Source organism: Aotus nancymaae, unplaced genomic scaffold, assembly GCF_030222135.1.
Source record: "Aotus nancymaae isolate 86718 unplaced genomic scaffold, 86718_ANA_hifiasm-v0.15.2.pri h1tg000059l, whole genome shotgun sequence".
NCBI lineage: Eukaryota > Metazoa > Chordata > Mammalia > Primates > Aotidae > Aotus > Aotus nancymaae.
The window spans coordinates 62,482,589-62,505,975 of NW_026988473.1; the positions used below are offsets into that span (position 1 = coordinate 62,482,589).

A 23,387-nucleotide genomic window follows, 5' to 3' on the forward strand; every position below is an offset into this window, starting at 1 on the left:
TGAGTGACAGAGTCTGGACTTGACTTTCACCCCTACGACGTGCCACCAAACACTCAGTGGTCCTCTGAGCAATTCCAGCCTTCTGGGGGCTCTGGACTTCCCAGCTCCTCTAGGGTGTCTCCTGTCTTGCCACTACAATTAGGGCTTCTTGACTGCCACAGTCAGTACCCAAGACTTCTTCGTCCCAGAGGTGCTGGGAGGCAGTGAGTGTCTGACACTGGGGTGGCTCTTCCGGCTGTGGGCCAAATGGGGACACAGTCCTAGCTTTGAGGCACTTTGTGCCGGCCTTCAGGATAGGGAGTGCCTTGTATAAACTCTACCTGGGCTGCTAGGTCAGCACACAGTTCAGTTTCCTTTCAGAGTCAGAGACAGGGCTCCCACAGACATAGTGGTAAGTCAGAGTTTTTATATTTTAATAAAGAAATATACTTCAGGGCCTGTTTCTATATTTGGATCTGCCCTGTAGGCACTGGCTGCCCCTGAAACACTGCCAGGTATTCTGGAGCTAAAATAATGGTTCCCGCTAATTGGTGTCTGGCCTGATGGGACATCTGTCTCTTATGGCACATTTTCTGTCTCTTCCACTAGTCATCGCATAAGTAGTAAGGAAGTAGTAAGTAGTAGGAAGGAAGTGGTAAGGAAGACCCAAGAGGAAAGCAGATAATTAGGTCACATGATGCAAAATGGCATGTGTGGACCGAGGCAATGAAAGGCCCTCTGGAGCTCTGTATGGTTAGAAAATGGGTCCAGGTCTAGGAATGAAGGCCAGGATTCTAGCTACAACTTTGTGACCAACTTTTCTATCGACCTTGAGATCTCTGAGTCTCAATTTCTTACTCTGTGTAACAAGAGTCGTTGTGAAGGTTGAGGAAAATAAATCGGTGGAGTGCACATAGAAGATACTGAATAAATGGTTGGAATTATTTTCGTTAAATGACAGCAAACAATCACGGTCATATCCCAGGAAGGTGAGATGTGTGTGTCTCCCCCTTCTCCCATACAAATTCTAAGGCCTTGAAAATAAAGGTTTATAATGAAGATGCTGACTTTAGCGGTGAATGGCCGGGTTATAATAAGGTTCCCTTCCCTGGGGTAATCAAACACAATTGCAGAAGCAAAAACAGTGTGGCAGATGATTCCCGTGAAAAATCAGAGGCGCTGGAGGCTGAAGCTGTGTTCTTTGCAGAGAGGGCACAGGAAGATACAGGGGCTGTGCCACCAACAATGACAGAGGCATTTTTAAAGTATCTTTTGGAAGGTTCCCCTATGACTCCCTCAGGGTGGTGCCACCCAGCCAGCTGCCCCCCTTTATCCCTGGAGGATCTCTAGTGAAGGGGAGCTGTACCTTTTTGGAAAAATTAATAAAATTAAATTAAACAGCTCACTGGGGAGCTGCCTAATGCGTCCTGTGCTCGGCAGTGGCGGCAATGAGATTGTTTCACCTCTTTCTTTATTAAAAAAGTTCCCAGTTGTATAAAAAATGAGCTCCATTATGGGAGGAACACCCAGCAAACATTCTAATTCCACCTGCCACCACTGTGGGTGGCCATTTATTTGGGAGGACATGTAGACGTGGCCACCCGACTAGAGCACCATCAATCTCAGGCTGGGAGAGGGACCAATTAAAGCCTGGGAAACTTTTGGTCCAGTTCACACAGCAGAGAGGAAGTCCTAATCATGCTAATCGCTGTCATTTATTGAGCACCTGGAGTCTACCAGCACTGGGCTAGGCGCGTTGAATGTATTATTTTGTTTCTGCGGAGGCACCTGAGGCTCGGAGAAGCTGCTCAAGGCTCCACATGGCACAGACAGGAATTAAACCCAGGTCAAACTTCCCATTGAGGACACTGCCTCACTCAGAGGTGCATGCAGGGCTCTATACTAACTCAGACGGGGGGGTGAGGGGGATGAGGCGGGTGTGGGGGTTAGGCGGGGGCTCAGTGAGGCCGCAGAGAACAGAGACAGCTAGGCCTTCCTCAGGGAACTAGTGCAAGGCTGTTTCCCACAGTGGACAGTCGCTAGAGCTCTTGGCTGTTGAGGGAACAAACGAAACCTGGTTTTCTGGGTTCTAGTTGTGTGATATTGGGTAAGTCACTTAATGTTTCTGTAGCTGCTGTGGGCCGATTTTCTAGTCTTTTTTTTGAGACTGTCTTGCTCTGTCACCCAGGCTGGAGTGCAATGGCGCCATCTTGGCTCACTGCAACCTCTGCCTCCCAGGTTCAAGCAATTCTCTTGCCTCAGCCTCCTGAGTATCTGGGATTACTGGTGCCTGCCACCACACCCAGCTAATTTTTTGTGTTTTTAGTATAGATGGGGTTTCACCATGTTGGCCAGGCTGGTTTCAAACTCCTGACCTCAAGCAATCTGCCTGCCTCAGCCTCCCAAAGTGCTGGATTACAGGTGTGAGCCGCTGCGCCCGGTCTATTTTCTAGTCTTTACCACCACCTCACTATGCAGCTCTGGAGAAATTGTTTTCTCTTTCTGGACATCGGGTGTGTCACTTGTAAGAGGGGATTCAGTGAACTTTCTTTGCTGAAGGGCAGGGGACCTAAGAGACACTGAGCTGTGTTGCTATGAGGTCGCTTCTGGAATGTTAGGAACATGTAGCTCAGTTCTGCAGTTGGTTTCAGCTCAGCAGATATCTCCTGAGCACCCATAGTCTGCAAGGGGCTGTGCTGAAAGCCACCGCTAGTTCATTAACTTTCTCTCTGCCCATCATCTGCTCTCAAGCTGGAGGGAAAAGCAGCTGGCCACTCAGGCCCTGGCAGAGGCCACCTGTACAGAAACATGGGATGTGAGGCAGACAAGGAGCTGGCTCAGGGCATCCACGTATTCAAAAACACTCTGAATGTCAGACCACGATGCCAGCCCCGGCAGTGATGGCTCGGGTGAGGTCACTTTGCTCATTTAGGATGGGTAACTCTGCCTGGAACTAGTGGAGAATGTAGCTTAGGTTCAAAGTAGCTGAACTGAATTTTGGGACATGTTAGCAATAGTAATAACAATAATAATAATAAATAATACAATAACAACACTAAGAGTAGCTACTGACCACTTGCTGGAGTCAGACTCTAAGATGCTTAATATATTACTTCTAATCCTTATAGCAACTTTTAAAATTAGTCTTGTTCTCCCCATTTTATAGATGATGAAATTGAGGCTCTAAGATTACTAATCCGCCCAAACTCACTCAGGGAATAATGTAAGCTGGAAATTCAACTCAGACCCGTCTAACACCAAAGCCAGAAATCCTTCCACAAGTAAAAACTAAAAAGACATACAAAGGCCTCTGATCACATGTGGTTCCCTGCTTTAGTTCCCTCCTTTTGCACGTAAGTAAACTGAGGTCCCAGGGAATTTCAAGAACATAGCCCAGTTCTCCAGATTCACCCTCCTCCTTTCCGCCTAGGACACAGCCGCCTCCAGAGGCCTTGCTCACCCGCAGCCGGCGCCCGAAGACAGTGACCTGGCCCCGAGCCTGCTCCTTGCGCTGCCTCCACTCCACCAGGTTGAGGCCATTGTCAATGGGCAGCGTGACATTCCTCTTGCCTACGGTGGGGTTGACAGTGCCAGCCAGCAAGTGGGGCTCGGTCTGGAGCGCCACCTCCATGCCGTTAGCCAGCAGCAGCCGCAGGGAGCCGTCGGCCCCGATGTAGTAGCTGTTCCGGACTTGGTCTGCAGGAGAGGACAGACACAGACTGCTCAGAAGGAACGAAGGTGGAGGGAGGTGTGTGGACAGCAGAGGTAGCGGTGGGGACTTTCTAGGATGCTTTTCCTAACTATGAAAGCAATATATCATCACTGAAGAAAACAAGGAAAATACATGGAGAAGACCATCCAGAATCTCAGTATCCAAAGAAAACCACCGTAAATATTTTATATATTTGTAGATTTTAAGAAATTTCCAAATGCCCTTACAGTTTAAAATAGATGAGTTTTAAAACAGTTATAGAGTTTTCACTGATCATTGTATTATGTCACTGATTATTTTTCATAAACATTTTTCTTAATGATCATACAATATTCTACTATATGAAAATACTACAAGTTATTTAACCAAGCCTCAAATAGATATTCAATTTGATTCCAGTTTTCCACAATTATAAGTACCACTGCATATAAATATAGTTTAAACGTTATGCGAAATGAAAAAAGTCAGATGGAAAAGGCTATACATATTGTCTGACTTCACTTATATGAACTGTCCAGAATAGGCAATGATCTCTAGAGACAGTGGTTGCCAAAGGCTGAGGGGCAGGGGGAATGTAGAGTGGCTGCTAATGGGTTTGGGATTTCTCTTTGGGGTGATAAACATGTCACAGACATATGACAATGATTTAAATACAGATATGATTTGAAATTTTAAATTTGATTTAAAACATTTTAACTTAGATTTTTAACTAAAGGAAACTCCTGGTGAGAAAAGTAAATTTCAGCTGTAAAAGGCATATAGAGTTGCTTTCTACAGATGAAAATACTGTCTCGGGGTTTGCGCTGCACTCTCCGGTCTCTGGCCCTTCCTTGGCTGTTTCCTCTGCACCGCACCCCTCTTCAGTAAGTGCTGGCTTCAGACTCCCTCCAGGCTCTGCTAAAATGTCATCTCTTACCAGAAACTTCTCCTGTTCCACTGGCCAAAATGTATGACTCCCTGTCCTGTACACCCCTTAGCCTCTCTATGGGCTTCCTCAGTGGTCTTGCAGCTGAGGCGTGTGGGAATCACTGCTCCGTTAATGAACACATTCTCCAATATTTGAGTGCGTGCTGCGAGAGGCACTATGGCACAGAGATTAAGAGCTTGGCTTTGGAGCCAGGCTACTTCGGCTCAGGTTACAGCTCTGCTGCTGCCTTGCTGCAAGACCTTGGCCAAGTTCTTAACCTCCCATGCCTCTGGTGCTTCATCAGTACACTGGGACAATAATTGTACCCTGCCTTGCAGGATGCTCTGAGGGTTGAGTGAGATCATGAATATGAACAGCTGAGAACTGTACTTGGCATACAGTGTTATATAAATGTTAGCTGTCACTGGTTTTATGTGCCTGGCACTGTGCTAGCCACAGTTGTGTGTGTTTCTTGTCCCTCCTGTATCTCCACCATCCCATTTTTTTTCTCTCTCTCACATATACATACACAGACACACACTCACAGACACACACATCAGGGTGAACTTCTCTAGTGCTGATCACAGCCCTGCAATAGGGCCTCCTTGCTTTTAGATTGGCAGTCAAGAGAATAGGTTCTATAGAGCCTGTTTGTCTGGGTCCAAATACCCGATTAAGTGTGTGACTTGGGCAAGCTACTTAACCTCTCAGTGCCTCTCACTTCCTTCATTCGGAAAAGGGAGACGGTAATACCTACCTCCCAGGCATATGATGTACTGTATGAGGTACCTGATGAGGTAGTGCTTAACAGGACAATGTAAGATGCTGAAAATATGCTTTGTAGTTAATAAGTGCTCCAAAAATGTTAGCTATCATCATTATTAGGATTGTATGTGCTCTGTAAATCTTTGCTGGATGAAACTGGTATGTTCCAGGCTATGCCAAGCACTAAAGATAGTTATTAATCAATAGTTTCATGGGAAAGCCTCACTGAATCTTTTCTGCTAAAATGGCAACAAATAGGCCCCCCTTTCTCCTACTCCCTCCCTTTTACATCTTTCTGTCTCACGCACGCAAAATTCTAAAATCTGCCTCAAACTTGCTATGCATTATTCACTGCCAATCTGTATTTTTCTTCTTTTGAACAGTGAAAAAGCCTGTGTCGATTTATCCTTTAAAGCTGCTCCTTGCTGAATCCACATATGTCCATTAATGGTGACTTGGAGGGAACAGCATCTGTACAGGCCCATCTCAGATGATCCCATTTAATGTGGGCTGTGACTTCCCAAGGCCGCTGCTCATTAGCAGCTACTTCTTATTACTTCCCACAGTTTAGACAGAAGATGAAACTGAAAGATCTTTTCACAAAGACTCTAGTGAGGCAGTTGCAAAACTGAGCCTGGTACTCAAGAAGGCAACAGCTTGGCAGAGTTACCAAAGAGGAAAAACAGGTACCATGTTTCCTGGATTCCAAGAAGTGCTTTTTCTTTTCACATTTTAATAGTTTTTTGAAATTGGAATGTGTCCATGTATGCCTTTTGAGCAGTGTGACTTTTTTCCCTCTGCCTAAAAAGTTGTTATTAAATTGATGGTACATTTTAAAACCGAGGAATGTGGCACGTGCAAATTTTAAAAAGTTGCCCAAATATAAGAAAGCCTGCATGAACCTTTGAAAAAAATACTCACAACCAGTTTAGCAGCATGGAATGGATGGATACTTCTTAATCACAGGGAAGAAAACAGGCCTGAAGGACAAGATGTCAGAGTGATTGGTGGTCCTTGGTCAGGCAAGATCTTGGCTGCCTCAGAAGCCGTACCTTCTCTTGGCAATAATCCAGTCAGAGCATAAATCCCTGGGGTCCGTCCCAACCCACTTGTGGTATTATGATTATATATCCACAGTTCCTGGCTCATAACCCCTATAGCCCTTGTTACAGTCTTTTGTTACAATGTTGAGGCACTTCAGGACCCAGAAGCAGGCCTTAGGAAACAATCTCTCTCCCTCTCTCTCTGACCTTCTGCCCTCCTTTCCACGGCAGGACTCTAATCTGACCGTGGGTCATAAGACCTACATTTCAGAGGGGATTCTGCCTCATACCCTTGAGGAAGGAATGAATGCTGCACAGACAGGCCAAGAAGAATCTGAAGAGACAGGCCTTGCTGGGTTTAGATCTTACTGATTTTGTCCAATCACATTTCCACATGGTCGTCAATCACACCTATCCAATGAAGCCTCCGTAAAAGGCCCAAGAAGACAGAGTTTGGGGAGCTTCCGGACAGCTGAACATATGGAGGTCATGGGGGGGTCAGGGAGATGTGCCTGTGGAGGGTGTGACAGCTCCATACCCCTTACCCTCTATTTGCCCTATATATTTCTTCATCTATATCCTTGGTAATGTCCTTTAGAATCAACTGGTAATGTAAGTATTTCTCTATTTCTGTGAGTTGTTCCAGTAAATTAACTGAACTCCAAGAAGCAGTCATGAAAACCTTAACTAGAAGCCAGTCAGATAGAGGTTCCAGAGGCCCAGACTTGCGGCTGGTGTCTGAAGTGTGGTGGAGGCCGGGCAGTTTTGGGGACTGAGCCCTCAACCTGTGGGATCTGAGGCTATCTCCAGGCAGTTATGTTGGAATTGAATTGAGGGACACTCAGCTGTTGTCCACTGCAGAGCTGATTGCTTGCTTGGTGGTGGGCAGAACCCCACCCCTGCCTACATTTGGTCACAGAAGTCTTCTGTTCATGACTGTTGTGTGAGAGCAGAGGAAACGTTGAGTTTTTCTCGAAAACCACAGTTAAAGGTGCTTGGTGGGGAAGGAATTCCAGTGTGTGGTTTCTTTCTTTGAGAACCTTTATTGTTCTTGGAACTCTTTGAAAGGCAAAGGACTAAATTTGGGAATAAAAGCCATTGTAAGAATATACAGATATTTATTTTCTTATGGTAAGTTAAACTGCTTGCTAATTAATTAATTACTTAATGAATCCAGTAGTATTGCTTATTGAGCAATACTATGTGCTTGACTCATGATAGTCGCTACACTGTCTAAAGAGATCGTATGAGCAGCCCTGTGGGGCAGGTGTTAAAATTCAGCCCCATTTCCCAGACCCAGAGACGAAGGCTCATAGAAGAAGAGTGACTCTAGCAAGTTCACACAGGTGGGAAGTGGCACGGCAGGCACAGGGCTCCGAACTGTCCACCCAGAACCCCTGCTCTTCTCATTGCTCCACCCCATTCCACACAGCTTCAACTTGCTTTCTTTCCAGGAAAAGAAACCAAGGGACACGGCAGGCGATGTGGTGGCTGAGTCAGAACTAGAACTTGGGCCTCTGACTCTTTGTCTAGGCTCCTTTCACTGCTTTGTGTGAAAGCCTTTGGGAGTACAAGGAGTCATACAGTGGGCAGGAAAAAATCAGGCAGAGCTTCCCCTGGTGATGGCTTCTTTCTTTTCAAGCTTACTAAAGCCTACAAAGCTGCAAGCCCACCTGGGTCACCATATCCCATGGGAACAACTGAGACAGATAATTCACGGCAAGATTTCATCGTCGTGAAATCTTTTTACTTGAAGCTAAAAGACCAACCCATAACAGGACGATTTGACAGATGCAGAGAAGAAGGGTCTCTATTCTATGAAATCTTAGAAGAGGTACAAACCTTCTCACCTGGGCTTCAGGAGGGACTTCTCCATAATCAAATCCCTTTCATAATTATGTGTAATTATTCTTGTCCTTTGTCCTCACCTACACCAGTGTAAGTGTGTCTGTTAATTTGGGAGTCATTAGGATGCCAAATAGTGAGGTCACCTGGATTAGCAGCTAATGAATTCTCTACCGTTTGTTCTGATGATAACAGGATAGGACAATAAAATATTATTCTGAAGCTTCTGAGAGAGAATTTTACTTGACTCAGGGCTGGCACGTTTTGCAAATTAGGTGATCATACAGAGAGTCGCAATGCTTTCCGGCTCTTGGGCAGATCCAGCAGTAGCTTGTTTCTTGTGCCATCCTCCTCCAAAGGGGTCTCCCCACCCCTCTGCCTCAAAGTCCCCTGGCTCCCACCAGACTTACCTTGCAGCAGTGTGTAGAAGGCACCTGAGGCAGACAGGTTGGTGGTTATGGTGACATCATCCTTGCTGGAGGTCTCTACCTGGACATGCACTGAACTGTCTGTATCACTTCGGAAACTGCTCACCTGGCCAGTAGGGAAGGTCACATTTGTCAGGCGGCCAAAGCTGTCATACCTGGAAACCAAGGGGTGGCACTGAGTAGTAGAAATATAATGGTGCTCTAGCTGGAATGTGGTGCATTCTACCTCATGCCATGGTTTTGCTGTGCTCTGCTTTCCTTTCTGGTTGGATATATTCCCATGTCTCCCACATCTCTTGCACAGGACCTGGTACAGAGATTTCAGGATGTGACTCCACCTGCTGATATCCAGTTGCAGGAAAATGACTGACCTATCTGAGTCTCCCTTCCCTAACCCAAACAGTGGAGATGATACCACCGACCTGTCTACTGCCCAGGAGTGCAGCTATACACTGGAATTCAGTTGTGAAGGGGTGAGATGATGGTGGTTATAATGAGATGGTTGACCCAGAATCTTAGAACTGGGGGACTCCCCAGAAATGATGTAGTCAGGCTTGATGCCTGAATACCCTCTGCAAAACTTGCAAGAACTGGTTACCCATGTTTTTCCTGAAAAACACTAGAAATGGGAGTTATTACCCCGGGGTTTCTACAAATCCTGAGGAAAGGGGATTCTGAATTCAAACCAGGACTCAGCCTAGATAAATGGTGTCTTGCAACACCTTCCATTTAGATTTTACATCTGGCACTAAGCATTTTTGTATCTGCAACTCTTAGAACCCCACAGCTTTGCTCAGGAATGGTCTTTCTAAAGCATCGTAATTGAATTTTAATTCTCTTTACTATTCTCCTGCTAATAATCAAATACCTACCATTGCTGAACACCTCCAATATACGAGGCATGCTGCTAGTTGCTTTTCATGCATTTTCATGTAATCCTCATTTAATCCTAGTCTAAAAGGTATGTATTATCTCCTTTCTGGAGGATCAGAAATTGAGGCTTGGAAAAGTGAAGTCACCTGCTCAAGGTCATACAGCTAATTAAGTGTGGGTAGAATAAAAATTCAAACTCAGATCTATTCGCTTCCAAACTGCCACCTGCCTCTCTGTCTTCAATGAACACTTCTGTACCATCCATTTGCAAGTATTCATCACATGCACTCCTCCCTGGCAGGAGTGGGCTATTAACATTTTAATTATTGTTTTTAATTAGGGGAGGCTGAAGTGTAGACAGGCAGGCTTAAATAACCTTTTTGCACTTGTGTGTGAATGGGGACACACTTCTTCCTCTACACAGCAATATTCCTGACTAGGTCCTGGACATGGTTGCCCCTGTGTACTTTGGGTCTCCCTACTGGCCTGGCCATTTTTTTTTTAACTCTTTTGTTTTTACTTCTGGGGTAAAGCTGGCTCCTGGGTTCCTGTGAGGGTTTTCACAATGGGGGAATAAAAGGTCAGAGAGTTCAGCTCTGTCCAGGCTCTTCCTTCAGCTGGGCCTGGCTTCTTGCGGGTATTCCCGGTCTGTAGCTCCTATGGTTTCAGGGAAGACTTGGTGGGTGAGATTAGGCAGGCCTTTGCTCAGGATTTCTCTGCCCAGGGTCAGACTTGGGTGCTGCACTACAGACTCTGTCATTTGCCAGCTGTTTCTGTACCTGCGCCTGGCACAGATCACAGCACTCTACACTGAATCTGACAGTCCCTGGCACACTCTGCCACAGAGGAAGTATTGGTAGAGATCTTCTGAATAAATCACCCCTGTTTTTGGCTTAAGACCAGTTATGGGGGAGGGGCCAGTGGCCTTCAGGGAAGTTGGATGCTTCTGCGGCTGAGGCCTTTCCAGGATGGCAGGCAGTGCTGTGGCCTCGACTACACTCCCTGGGCAGGGCTGCAGGCAAGGCTGTGGCTCTATCAGAGGCTCTCCTGTAGGTGGTTAGAGGGCTTCAAAAACCTACATCCTGCCATGGTTTCTCCTTTCTCTTCCTAGTACTGAGTCAGGTTCTTCCAGAAAAAGGTCAGTCTGGCCTAGCGGAGGCTGAAACCTGGACTGGGTGGTCAAACGGGTAGCGTGCCCCACAGAACTAAGTAAGCAGTAGTTCTGAGAGACAGTGGCTAGGAAGGAGGGCATCTTAGGTAAAGATCTGAGATGCAGGTCCCAAGGCTTCTATCACATTGAGACCCTCTCAGAGCTCTGCTCCCTTCAATGCTGAGAGAGGCTGGGGTTCTTTTTAACCCTTTGCGGACACTGGAAATTTGAATAGAAAGGAAACATACAAACATATTGACAGTGGTTATCTCCAGGAGGTAGAATTACAGGTGATTTTAATTGCTTATTTATATGTATGTATCCATGATTTTAAAATAATAAACATGGATTATTTTCATAATCAGAAAAGTCTTGTGACAAGTAAAACCAGATGTAAGAGCTCATGAGCATGGCCATCTTGGGGAGGCAGATGCCTTAAATTCCAGGCTATGCATAGGAGAGTCTCACTTATGGGGCAAGGTGTCAATAACAATTTCTAGGCCTTTTCAGCAAAATATTACTAGGGTACTCCAAGTTTTTGAGCTAAAAATCAAGACCGCCCCCTCCAAAACTGGTTTTTCCCTGGTCATCTTAACTCTATCTGTGATTCATGATTAAGCTGGGTCCAGTCAGATCCTGAGTCATCTTTTAAATCAACAGGAAGATTCATTTCTTCCAGCAGTTCATTTCAGTCCAGCAGTTTAATGGGATAGGGATGCTGTTCTAGGCTGATTCTCTGAAAACCTGTAATCCCTGTATACACTCTCTATTAAAACAAGACTATTCACTCAGACTGTCTACTTTCGCAACCTAACCACATGAAAAAGATTTTATAATACCATGCAAGACACTGCAAAGACAGTTGTGGAGTCTTACAGATAAGAACTGACAGATTGCTAAGTAGGGGTCAGATGTCACTTCAACACCGCTTCTACCATAGCCTCGCTCAAATGCCACCTCAAAAAGCCTTCCCTGGTTTCTCCTGTCCCTTCTCTGAGTGATATCCTGTGCACAGCTCTAACCCAGAATGCCTCCCCTGCACTGCAGTGTTGATGAACACACTGTCCTCCTCTTTGGACTGTAAGTGCTTGAGATCAGAACAGGTCTGTGGAGTCTGTGGACTGACGCCACCTGGATTCTGCCACCTGCCGGCAGTGTGACCCTGCAAGACTGGCTCTCAGTTCATCTCTGCTTCACCAGCATTGGAACTGGCATAGACAAGACAGGCAGGCAATGTTAGCTGAACAAATAAATGAATGCAGGATTGGATGTGCAAGGCCTCTTTCCTACATTGTGGGAGAGGAGGCACCATGATTCATTCACACATTCCCTCCTACAGGACTCGGCACAAGCCAGACACACAGTAGGTACATGATAAACACTTGCTGAATGCCAAAATAAGGAAACAACAACTCTTACTAAATGATACTCTGGCAATCTCCCTAGGCATCTCCCCAGTTTTAGTCCTGAAGACAGAAAGAAGCTTTGCATAAATTGCAAAGACAATTGCAATTATTATTGAAGGTAGCATGGAATGCATAATTAAATTGAGCCTGAAGAAAATACAATGAAAAGGTCCCATGCCTTCGAGATCTGGTTTTCGTTTTATATTGGATGGTCAAAAAACTGTAATTTCCACTCTTCACATTTTCTATTAGAAGGAATGAATGTCTTAATTAAATGAACATTAAATAGAGCAACCAATTTATAAAATTTTCTTGTCTCCTATTCATTCATTTTAGTACCTTCCAGAATTTGAGAAATGGCCTGGATCTCTTTGCTGCTGGATCGATAACTGTGATTATCTGACCAGAACTGCTGCTTCTGACTCTGTATGGGAAGAAGTGGGGTTACCCATCCTCTGGGCCCTGCATACCTTGCCCTGTGGGCCACCTCTACAGAACCCTTTCTTCTCCACCACAGAGCTGCCAAGAGCTGCCCCAGCAAAGTGCAGGGACCTGGAAGGGGCAGTTCTCTGAACTCTCTGGGCTCCAAGTGGCTGCTTCAAGTCCTGGCCCCATGATTGGGTGGCATCTGGACAATGGCCTAGTTACATCTGTGACGGCTTTCATTATGGGAACCCACAAAGCACTGGCAAATTTTCTTTCTAAACAAGAGGAATGAAATAAATAGTTTCTTGAAAAGGTCTCTGGAGCCAGATGGTCTAGGCTTTGAATCCTGGCTCTACACTTGCCAGTAATGTGATCTGGAGGACAGGCACTTGGTTCTGTGTTCCTCCTAACCATCAAGTCTCCACCACAAATGATATAATTTCAGGCAGGCTATATAATATAACCTTGGTGAGCCTCTGTTTTCTCTTCTATAAATGGAGATAATAATCCTGTTTCATAGAGACACATGAAGATCAAAAGAGGTAACATATTTAAAATGAAAGGCAAATTTATTCCCAGGGCCCCAGGACCCCAGGACCCAGGAGATTGCCCTCAGTGGAATGTTAACTCCCTGAGGTCAGGGACTTCATTTGGCCCTGCTGTATCCCAGTAACGTAGAGTGTCTGGCATACAGTATGTGCTTCCTGATGTCAATGAATGTTGGCTGAATGACCTGGCTCCTTCCTGCCTTTCTTTCTGACTTCACCCGGAACCTCACTCCTCCGCACGTCCTTCATCTCCCTGTATCTGCTTCTGGTCCTCAAACATGCCAAAGTCGGTGCATGCTGGGGAACTCATGCTTCCTGCTCCCTCTGCAGGAACGCTCTTCCCTCCAGTGTTGGTATGGCTCACCCTGTTACCATTCATGTTTCAGATCAAATGGTATCACTTCAGTGAGATCTTCCCTGACTACTGCTTCTAAGACAGGTAAGTCCCCCCAATGTCTGTATCATATTTTCTTCTTATTGATCTCACTATACTTATTATTGCTCTTTGTTGTCTGTCTCCTCCTAATATAAACTCCATGAGGACAGGGACCTTATCTGGATTCTTAGTGCGCAGAGGAGTACCCAGCATGTGGACAGTACTTGGTACATGTTTATTGAATGAATAAATATGTAAGTAAATAATAGATATTGTTGATTCAAGACATGGATTGAGAGCAACTAAGAACTTCATTTGTTTTACCTTTCCTTGTCCAAATGAGGAGGGGAAAGGTGCTAATATTCACGTGGTACCTTTTAGGTATCAAGCACCATGCCCATCATCATCTTTTTATATAGGCATTATTATTATCATCATTTCACAAATGGTGAAGAGTAGGCTTAGACAGGATAAGTAACTTGCCTAAGATCACGCGGCTGGTAGAGGAATATAAATTCAAAGTCATGTCTGTCTAATCTTAAAGAATGTATTTTTTTCACCAAGTTTCCCGTAAAAATGAAGCTGTTTCAAATAAAAATCTTTGGGTTCATTACTGTGCTATAGAAAATATTGTTTTTGCAAGTCTCAAGTGGTCAAGAAGACTGACAGTTTTTTTTTTTTTTTTCAGGAGGCTTTGCTTGTTACCACTGCAATTGACTTTGCATCAATGCCAAGTTCCCATTTGGAGGGTATGATAGGGATGGCCAGATGATTGGCTTTTCATTATTTCCTCCCACTGACTTTTTTTCACTCCATTTATCCAAAGCATCTTTGGAGTACAGTGAAAGAAAACACTTAAAAGATTCATACAGGCCAGGCACAGTGGCTCATGCCTATAATCCCAGCACTTTGGGAGGCTGAGGCGGGCAGATCACATAAGGTTAGCAGTTCAAGACCAGACTGGCTAACATGGTGAAACTCCATCTCTACTAAAAATACAAAAATTAGCCAGGTATGGTGGCAGGCGCCTGTAATCCCAGCTACTTGGGAGGCCGAGGCAGGAGAATTGATTGAACACAGGAGGCAGAGGTTGCGGTGAGCTGAGAACGCGTCATTGCACTCCAGCCTGGGCGACAAAGTGAGACTCTGTCTCAATAAAACAAAAAAAAGATTATACAGTTGCTGTGAACTTGGCTCTCAGAAGAGGATTGCTAAAGGGCATCTTCGCACACACTTCAAGGCTTTCTTTTTCACACTCAATACTTCATCTCAAGCCACTTACTATGCACAGCTGGCAAGGAAAATGTCAAATTGCCCTCCGATACTAAACTTTTGCTGATCTTAACTTTTTACTTAAAAAATAAGATTTGATTTGTATGACTTTCATTTCTGACTGTTTCAAACAACACCATCCTCATGTCAGGGAACTGGTCACTGTATTGTCTGTGAAGAATTTTGGTTCCTGGCCCAGGCACACCAGTAGCTCCCCTGGCCCAAGTCGGTGTAATAGATGTCATCATGACATCATTAGCTACTCCAAAACTGGGTCAGAGCCAGAGTACCATGTGGCTTCTGCATTAAAAACTTGTACTTGCTGCCCACTTCCTACAAAATTAAGTCCCCAAAATGAATTCTAGCCTTCTGGATTCCCAAGATCTGGCCCACTCTGCATGCTGTACTTGAGGTGGTGCGTCTGGTGGAGAGTGCTTAGGGTTCAGGCAGATCTGGGACTGAACTCTGGCTTGGCCACTCGTGCCTAACATGTCACACAACCAGTCAGTCTTCGTGCTGGTTAATTCATGTTTCTCCCATCCCCGGATCCATTCTCTGTCTCCCTGTGCCCAGAGCAGCTGAACCCTGCAGACTGCATCCCTCACTGGCTCACTTCTGGTTGGGCTACGTCAGTGATAGGCACTGGCAAGAGACTGGAATTCAGAAGGTTTTTCTCACCCCTTCTTTCCTCCAGTGTCATATCTCTAATAGTGGCTGCATCAATCTATGAATACAGCTTTGACCAAGGGGCTTCTCCTTCGCTGTTACAGCCCCCACTGGACTTTAGTCACAATATCCTACGACTTACCCCCTTGCTCTGCAGCCTGGGGGTTGGTAATGGCTATTGACTGTTTTTAGTGCCTGGATGCTTCAGTGTCCTTTCTTTATTTTTACTTTTAGTTAATTAATTTGCTTAGGAACAGGATATCACTCTGTTGCCCGGGCTGGAGTGCAGTGGTATGATTATGGATCACTGCAGCCTTGAACTCCTGGGCTCAAGTGATCCTCCTGCCTCAACCTCCTGAGTAGCTAGGACAACAGGTGTGTGCCACTACATCCAGCTAATCAAAAATTTTTTTGGTAGAAATGGGTATTACTATGCTTCCCAGGCTATCAGCATCCTTTCTTGGTTCCCTTACCCCTATATCTCTAGAGCATGTCTTCATTTGAAAGATATTTTTGCTGAGTATAATACCTGAGTGGACAGTTTTTTTCTTTCAGCACTTCTGTCTTCTAGCTTGCATGGTTTCTGATGAGAAGTCTGCTATAATTCTTATCTTTGTTCCTCTTATAAAATGCCTTTTTTCCTGGCTGCTTGTAAGGTTTTCTCTCTCTTTTCTAATTTAGCCATTTGAATATATGGCTAGAGATGTGTGTGTGTGTGAGTGTGTGTGTGTATTTATTCTGCTTGGTGCTTTCTGAGCTTTTTGGATCTGCAGTTTGGTATCCATTATTAATTATGGATAATTATCTGCCATTATTTCCTCAAATATTTCTTCTGCCCTGTTTTTTCCCTCTTCTCCTGGAATTCCAATTACATGTATATCAGACTATTGGATATTGTCCCACAGCTCTTGGATGCCACGTTCTACATTTTCCACTCTTTTTTCCCTTTGTGTTTCAGTTTGGGTAATTTCTATTAACTGTCTTCTTTCCTTAGCTGTGTCACACTGTGTTCTCTGGAGAGAGCAGCCCATCAAAGGCATTCCTCATCCTTATAACCGTGGTTTTCATTTCTAACAATTCCCTTTGATTCTTTCTTATCGTTCCCGTCTCTCTGCTACATTTACTCATCTGATCTTGCGCATTGTTCACCTTTTTCATTAGAGCCTTTAAAATAATTACAGTTATTTTAAATTCTCTGACAGATAGTTTCAACATCTGTGTCATAGCTGAATGTGATTCTGGTGATTTCTTTACCTCTTGGGAATGTGCTGCCTTTTCTCGCCCTTTTGTACGTTCAGTTGAAAGCGTGACATCTTGTGTAGCATGGAAAAGACTGAGTGACAGGTTTATGCCTAGATATGGGTATGAGTTTTCTTCTGCTAAGACTTTTGTGAGGGGGTTTGGGTTAATTCAGGATTTGGGCTGGCTTTAAAGTTTGTTTATGTTTAACCTCTGTGCATCATAGGTTTTAAATTCCCTTAGCAACTCCTTGTGTTTAGGATGGGAACCTGGTTTGCCAGAGGGTTTTTTTCCCTCAAGGTCCACGGTTCAGCCCTTGGGTCCTCCCTCTGTGCTGTCTCAGAGAGGGTCTCTTTCCACGCTGCTGCTGCTCTCTGTCCCACTCCCAGCAGTGTTCTGCCCTTCACTGATGCTTTCAGCCTTTCAGCTAGCTAGGGCAGTGGCAAAGCCTTCGCTAGAGTTCTGACTCTCAGGTACGTGGGTTTTTTTTTCTTCCATTTTTCTTCCCTCACTCAGTTGAAAGGATTTTCCCCAGTGCCTAAGCAGGACAGTGTGTGCTGCCCTTCTCTGCACGGATGAAGGGTGTTGCTCCTGATGGAAGATGAGGTGAGCAGGGTCTGGGTAGAGTGGTCAGGAGTTTATCCTCCTCCCTCAGCAGCTGCTGTGACCCTCCCCCAGGTCTATCACAAGGGACGCTTTCTGAAATCCTTCCCCACTCTTTTCTGGTGGAAAACTCCTGGTGGGATTTGTGGAGAAAAAAAAGTCCTTAAGTAGACATGGACCTGCCCAATTCCTGCAGCCTCCAAGGGCTTCATACTTTCTTGCCAGTACACACTTATCCTGTGGAAATTCACCAGCCATCCCAGCTGAACTCTTTCTCCACGGCGCTGGTACAGCTGCCTCAGTCAAGCCAGTGCCCACATCTTGTCTTTTTCTTCAAGAGTCTGTCTCTCCTTGGATTTGACCTCAGAGGAGTTCAAGGAAATGCATGAATTCACCTTTTGCCTGGCTTATTTTCTTGATCAGGTTGGGAATGATGCACTTTCCAGCTTTCATATTCCCAAGGAAAAAACGAAACCAGATCTCTTCATTTGACCCATTTCAGTTGACTTCTACATCATGTTGGGAGCACCGACAGTGCTGGAGCTCAGACGTGAATCTAGCGTTCTTTTTGCTACACCATATCTTTTCTTCCTGCCTCTATGTTCCTTCCATTCTGAATTTACATGTCATTCATAAAATACTGACTATTTGTCAACCAACTAGTTGGCAAGCCCTAAGCTTGATACAAGGACAAATTTGTGAAGGTCTCACAGTAGGTAATGTGAGCATAATTTTAACAGGAGCTGTCACAGGGCACTGCGGGAGACCGGAGCCCCTTCCCCTATGAAACTCAGGGAAGGGGGTTGCTCACACTCATTCAGCGAGTCAATTCTGGAACCTGCCTCATACTCGTCAGGCCATTTTCTCAGCTACCAGATGCCATCTGACCAGGAGCTAAGTCTGAGAGTAATGATGGGAGATGGGACTGCACTGTAGACTCCTTCAAGGTTCCTACCAGCGACCTGTGGGTTGAGGAAAGGGAAGTCACCTTGATTCTCCAAATCGATGAACTCTGTAAATCAAGGTGCTCTGAAGTGTGTGATGATTGTTAGGTGTACTATTTAATCTGTTAAGAGAATTGATAAAGTTGACTTAAAACTTGTTTCAGGCTGGGCGCAGTGGCTAATGCCTGTAATCTCAGCAGTTTGGGAGGCCTAGGTGGGCGGATCACTTGAGGTCAGGAGTTGGAGACCAGCCTGGCCAATAGAGTGAAACCTTGTCTTTACTAAAAATACAAAAATTAGTCAGGCGTGGTGGCAGGTGCCTGTAATCCCAGCTACTCAGGAGGCTGAGGCAGGAAAATTGTGGAGGTCACAGTGAGCTGAGATTGCACCACTGCACTCCAGCGTGGGCGACAGAGTGAGACTCCACCTCAATCAACCAACCAACCAACCAACCAACCAACCAACCAAACAGCTTGTTTTAATAATAGCCTATGTCACAGGCAAGCCTGGGCAATTTTTTTAGAAAAATAGAACATTTCGGTTGTAATCTATTAAACTGCCTTATGAAGCTAAAGGTAGAAAATTCACTAGAGCAATGGTTCATTGGCAAAATCTGTCCAAATCCTTAGGAAACACCATAATGAAATATCATTACATCTCTACTTCCAAAGAGCCTCATAGTTTGCAAAGTATTTTTACTTTCAGTATTTATTTAGTTTTTCAGTCCTCATAATGGCCCAGAAATGGGGTAGGGCAGGGGATTATTTCTGTCTGGTTGAGACTTGGGTCTGGAGGCCAGCCAGCCTGTCCCTGAGTCACATGGCTCACATCCAGTGAAAATAGGTGTCTGGCACCCTTGCTTCATTCTCAGTCTGAGCTGGACCATTTTGCCTTGGCTGGCTGTGCATGTTATTTTCCAGCCGACTTTGAATATTCTCAAGGACCTGATTTCTTTCCTAGTTCGTATCATAAGCTCTCATACCTGATTCTGTTCTTCTCACCTGACCTCTGATTCCTACCTACCTCAATTAAAACTCTGGTCAACTCCTTTGATTAGTTTACTTGCAACTGTCCCTGGGAAATACCTTTCACACTCAAATAACACTTCTGCAATTACTGGTACTGCCACCAACATTGCTTGCGTTAACAACAACTGCAGCAGCTCTCATCTGAGTACTTATAACAAGTCAGACACTGAGCTTTCCATATTTTATCTCATTGAAATTTTGAACCTCATACTATTCCTATGAAATAGATAACGATTTTCATCCCTATTGTACAGATAAGTCACAAAGAACATAGGGGACCCTAGAAAATGTAGTTGAAAGAACACGGGCTTGTATTCTGGTTCTGCTATATAGTCACTGTGTGGTTTTAGGCTCATTATCTAATCTCGCTGTACTTCATATGTAAAAAATGTGAACGATAATTCCCGCCATCTGAGGATGCTGTGAAGACTAAATGGGAAAGAGCCTGGCATATAGTAGGATCTCAAAAAAAAAAAAAAAAAAAAAAAGAGTTTCCCTTTCTATTTTAGGACTTTTATCTATGACTTCTGGTTTGTTTCAACAAGGATAACCACTCCTGGGTAATGCTATGAAGTGGAGTCTTTGGAATTCTAGATGCCATTTTATAAAAAAGCAATTGTAAAAACTTTTCCTTCTTCACTAAACATCAACTATAGCTGTATATTTAATCAAGGAGAGGGAGGGAGGGATCTTTTCTGGTAGAAGTATAGGAAACCGTTTTAGATTTCAGGGGTGGTGGAGCGTGACGGATGCAGTGATGTGTAAGCATTCGGTTTGGGATCTGAGGGAGTGACCTTGGGAACTAATTGAGTGCACAGACTTGCTCTGACAAAGAAACCCCTGTATTGGCTAAATAATGTGTAAGAGATTTCCATCGGGCAATGGGCAAAATGGAATTATTTAGCGTATTTCCATTCCAATGAGTTAATCAAGATAATTGCTGTTTTCCTGGATCTTTGTCTTTTCTTCGTAATTAACAAGGTCCTTCTTTGGAGAAAGGAATTTAGCCAGTGAACTTTGTACAAATCACTATGGCATTTTTGTTCAAATTATCTTTAAAAATCGATTACAGATCCGTTTTCTTTGGATTCTGCTAGGAATGTTAGAAACTGATGCTTGATTAAGCTTGAGAAAAACTTTAAGGAGTCAAGTTCATTTGGAATTAACAAACTCACTGTGGTAGTGGAGGATGGGGTGGGATGTAGGGAGGGCAGCAGGGCAGCACTGAGAAAGCCTGAGCTCTAGCATCAGACTTGGACTGTGATCCCTGTTCTACCACGTCTCACTGTAAGACAGTGGGCAAAGGAGACTCCAGGGCCTCAGTTTCTTTCTCTGTCAAATGGATAATATCACCCATCCTCGGAGCTGTTGTGTGGATTAAATGCACTGGCGTCGCTCCTAGCCCATAGCTGATGCTAAACAAGGCTAACTCCTTCCCCACCTCTCACGTGCTTATTTAATGGTGACATATTCAGCAATCTCAGTTGTCTGAACCACGGCTAAGACCTCAAAAAGCAGCTTAAAAAAACTAAGTAGAAAGAGAGATGTTAGTCCATTCATTAAAATATCTTCTAGAGGAATACCCCAGACGTATATATTTAATTTTGGCTAGGATTATAATAAGCTGAACTTCTGGTTCTCTGACCATGCCTCTTAAGAAGTCCACTGGAGCGAGAGTAAAGAAATGAGCTACTTGGGGTGGGCGCTAGGACTGAAACAAATAGTAGGTGGAGAAACCCTACCCTTTAGATCCAGCACCTAATAAAGTAATGGTTTAAAATCACTTCAGGCAGGAGCAAAGGGGTCTATATCCTCATTTCCCCACTTCCTAAAAGCTCTCTTCATATTATAGCATAATATGCAATTGTTGCTCCTTATTAATGACCATGAATCATAAAAAGAAGGGTTTCATTATGTCTGTATAATGCGTTTGAGAAGGGAAGTATGCAGTACACTCCATAAGAAAAGTTCGTGCAAAATGGTTAATGAAAAGGGTGGTTTTTTTTTTTGGACTTTGAAGATGTGAGTTTCAATTATGTGGAAAATTCATCCACATGTGCCTGTTCCTTCTCCCATTGCCACATTTCTGGACAATGGTCATATGAAGATGCTAGCACTTCATCAGGTAAGTACTTTTCATCGACACCATCTCCCTGTGGGATGCTAGGCAGGTATCCACTGTATCCATTCTACAGATGTGGAAACCGAGGCCAAGAGGGAGTAAGTCCATGGTCGAGTGGGGACTGATGTGCAACTCCTCTGACTCCAAAGCTTATGCCTTCTCCACTAGACCATTTCCTTCCTAGGAGAAATCACGTGGAATATGAATGTATTATAGGTAATGGTTTTTATCCCAAATCCTGAATTAAAATAAAATACTCCATCAATTTACCTTTAATCCTACAATGAATTAATGAAACAAAACCATCGAACGGCCTTGTTTTGGTACTTACTCATAAAATGTTGTCCATCCATTTTCATTGCTTTTGGTTGCCAGAAGGCCAGAATTGCCGTGGTATGTCATCATGGCCAACTCGTGTCCTTGTGTGGTCACACTCTTGAGTGCACTGTTGGTGCCCATAGTCACCCAGTATACCTGGCCATCTGGGACCACCAGCCAGAGCGGCATCCCAGTGGAGTCTCGGCGGACATTTACCATGTTGCCATTGTTGTCTGTGATGAGTGTGACATCGCCATCCCCCGTGTAGGTGAAGTTGTACAGGTAGTCTCCTGTGGGCAGGCTTTGGGTGTACAGGTGCTTGCCAGTGGTATCAAACAGATAGAGCTCCTGGTCAATTGGTGAAGACAGCTCATACATGTTCTGGGTGTTGAGGAAAGGCTTGTTCTTCCGGATAAACCGAATTCGGATATTCCCAAGGTCGGCCACATAGAGCTCCCCATCAGCACACACAGCCAAGGAGGATGGGGTATTCAACTTTGCATCCTTGGCATAACCATCATCTCCGGAAAAACAATCACAGTTGGCATCATTTTTACAGTCACAGCCACTGGGGGCCCCTGCAACAAGTGAGATCTCTCCGCTAGTGGTGACCTGCCTGATGCGGTTGATCTTTTTCTCATCGGTCTCAGCGATATACAGGACCCCATTGTGCGAAACAGCCAAAGCGGTGGCCGACTCCAGGGTTGCGTGGATGGCCACCTTGCTTAGCAGGAAGTGGTCAATGCCAGGGACCTGGCAGTGCATGGGCCTCCCGGCGACAATGCGCACCTGGTGGTTTTCAGATATTTGCAGGACCACATTGTTGTCCAGGACATAAAGTGAGTTGTCCATCGGGTTGATGGCTAAGTCTGTGGGCCACTCCAGGCGAACCTGACAATGAAGACACCGATACTCAAATGACTGGCAAGATGCCCACCACTACTCCATCCCATAGCCCATGTAGCCCGTAACAGTGTCCACAGTGGCTTCATATATAGTGTTGCTTGATCCTCATGCAGCCTATCATCAACAATGACGCGTCAGCATCCTGATCACCGAGAAACCATGAAAGAGCTGCCACTGAGACATTTGATGGTCTCATTAGAATGACAAAACATGAAGAAGGAGTTAACAACAAAAACAAAATAGTAGGTAAAAGGGTAGACTTTGGAGTCAGATAGGGCTGAGTTCAGCATCTAGTCCGCTACTTATGACTGTGAGCACGTTACTTTGCCACTCTGAGCCTCAATAGTTATATATGGGAAATGGGAATGACAACAGTGCAGAGTCCCTCACCCACCATAACCCACCAAATAATGGCAGCTGATGTTCTAGAGATGGGAGGGAAAGGCAGATGGAATCTGGAGGCTGAAGTGGAGTTGTTTAGAGGCTTAGACAAATTCTTCAGGCATGGTTGATATGATACATGTATGATTTCTCAATTCTTTGAGTTCATGGATTCACAGCTGGCTGGGTGCTAGAGATATAAAGACAACATAACCATGGCCTCTGTCTGTCATAGCTCTAGACCAGTGATTCTCAAATCTGGCCTCACATTCAAATTATCTGCGGAGATTTTAGAAAATAATGGTGTGCATACCCCACCCTTGGTGAGTGAAATCAGATTACTGGGTGTGGAGCCTGGGCATGGGCATTATTTCAAAAAGCTTCCTGAGTGATCCTGACGTGGGCTTGAGAATCATGACTGGATCCTTGCTCCTCATGTGTGGTCATCAG

The 23,387-nt window shown here is 44.8% G+C and overlaps 1 protein-coding gene across 1 annotated transcript in view; it reads right to left on the minus strand.

Moving 5' to 3' along the window:
• Window positions 1–23,387, minus strand: part of TENM4 (teneurin transmembrane protein 4) — a 1,737,111-nt gene that overhangs the window by 18,533 nt on the left and 1,695,191 nt on the right. The window contains 3 exon segments of the mRNA XM_064365345.1: window positions 3,440–3,675; window positions 8,662–8,834; window positions 21,664–22,541. Coding sequence (XP_064221415.1) covers window positions 3,440–3,675; window positions 8,662–8,834; window positions 21,664–22,541 — 1,287 coding nt within the window.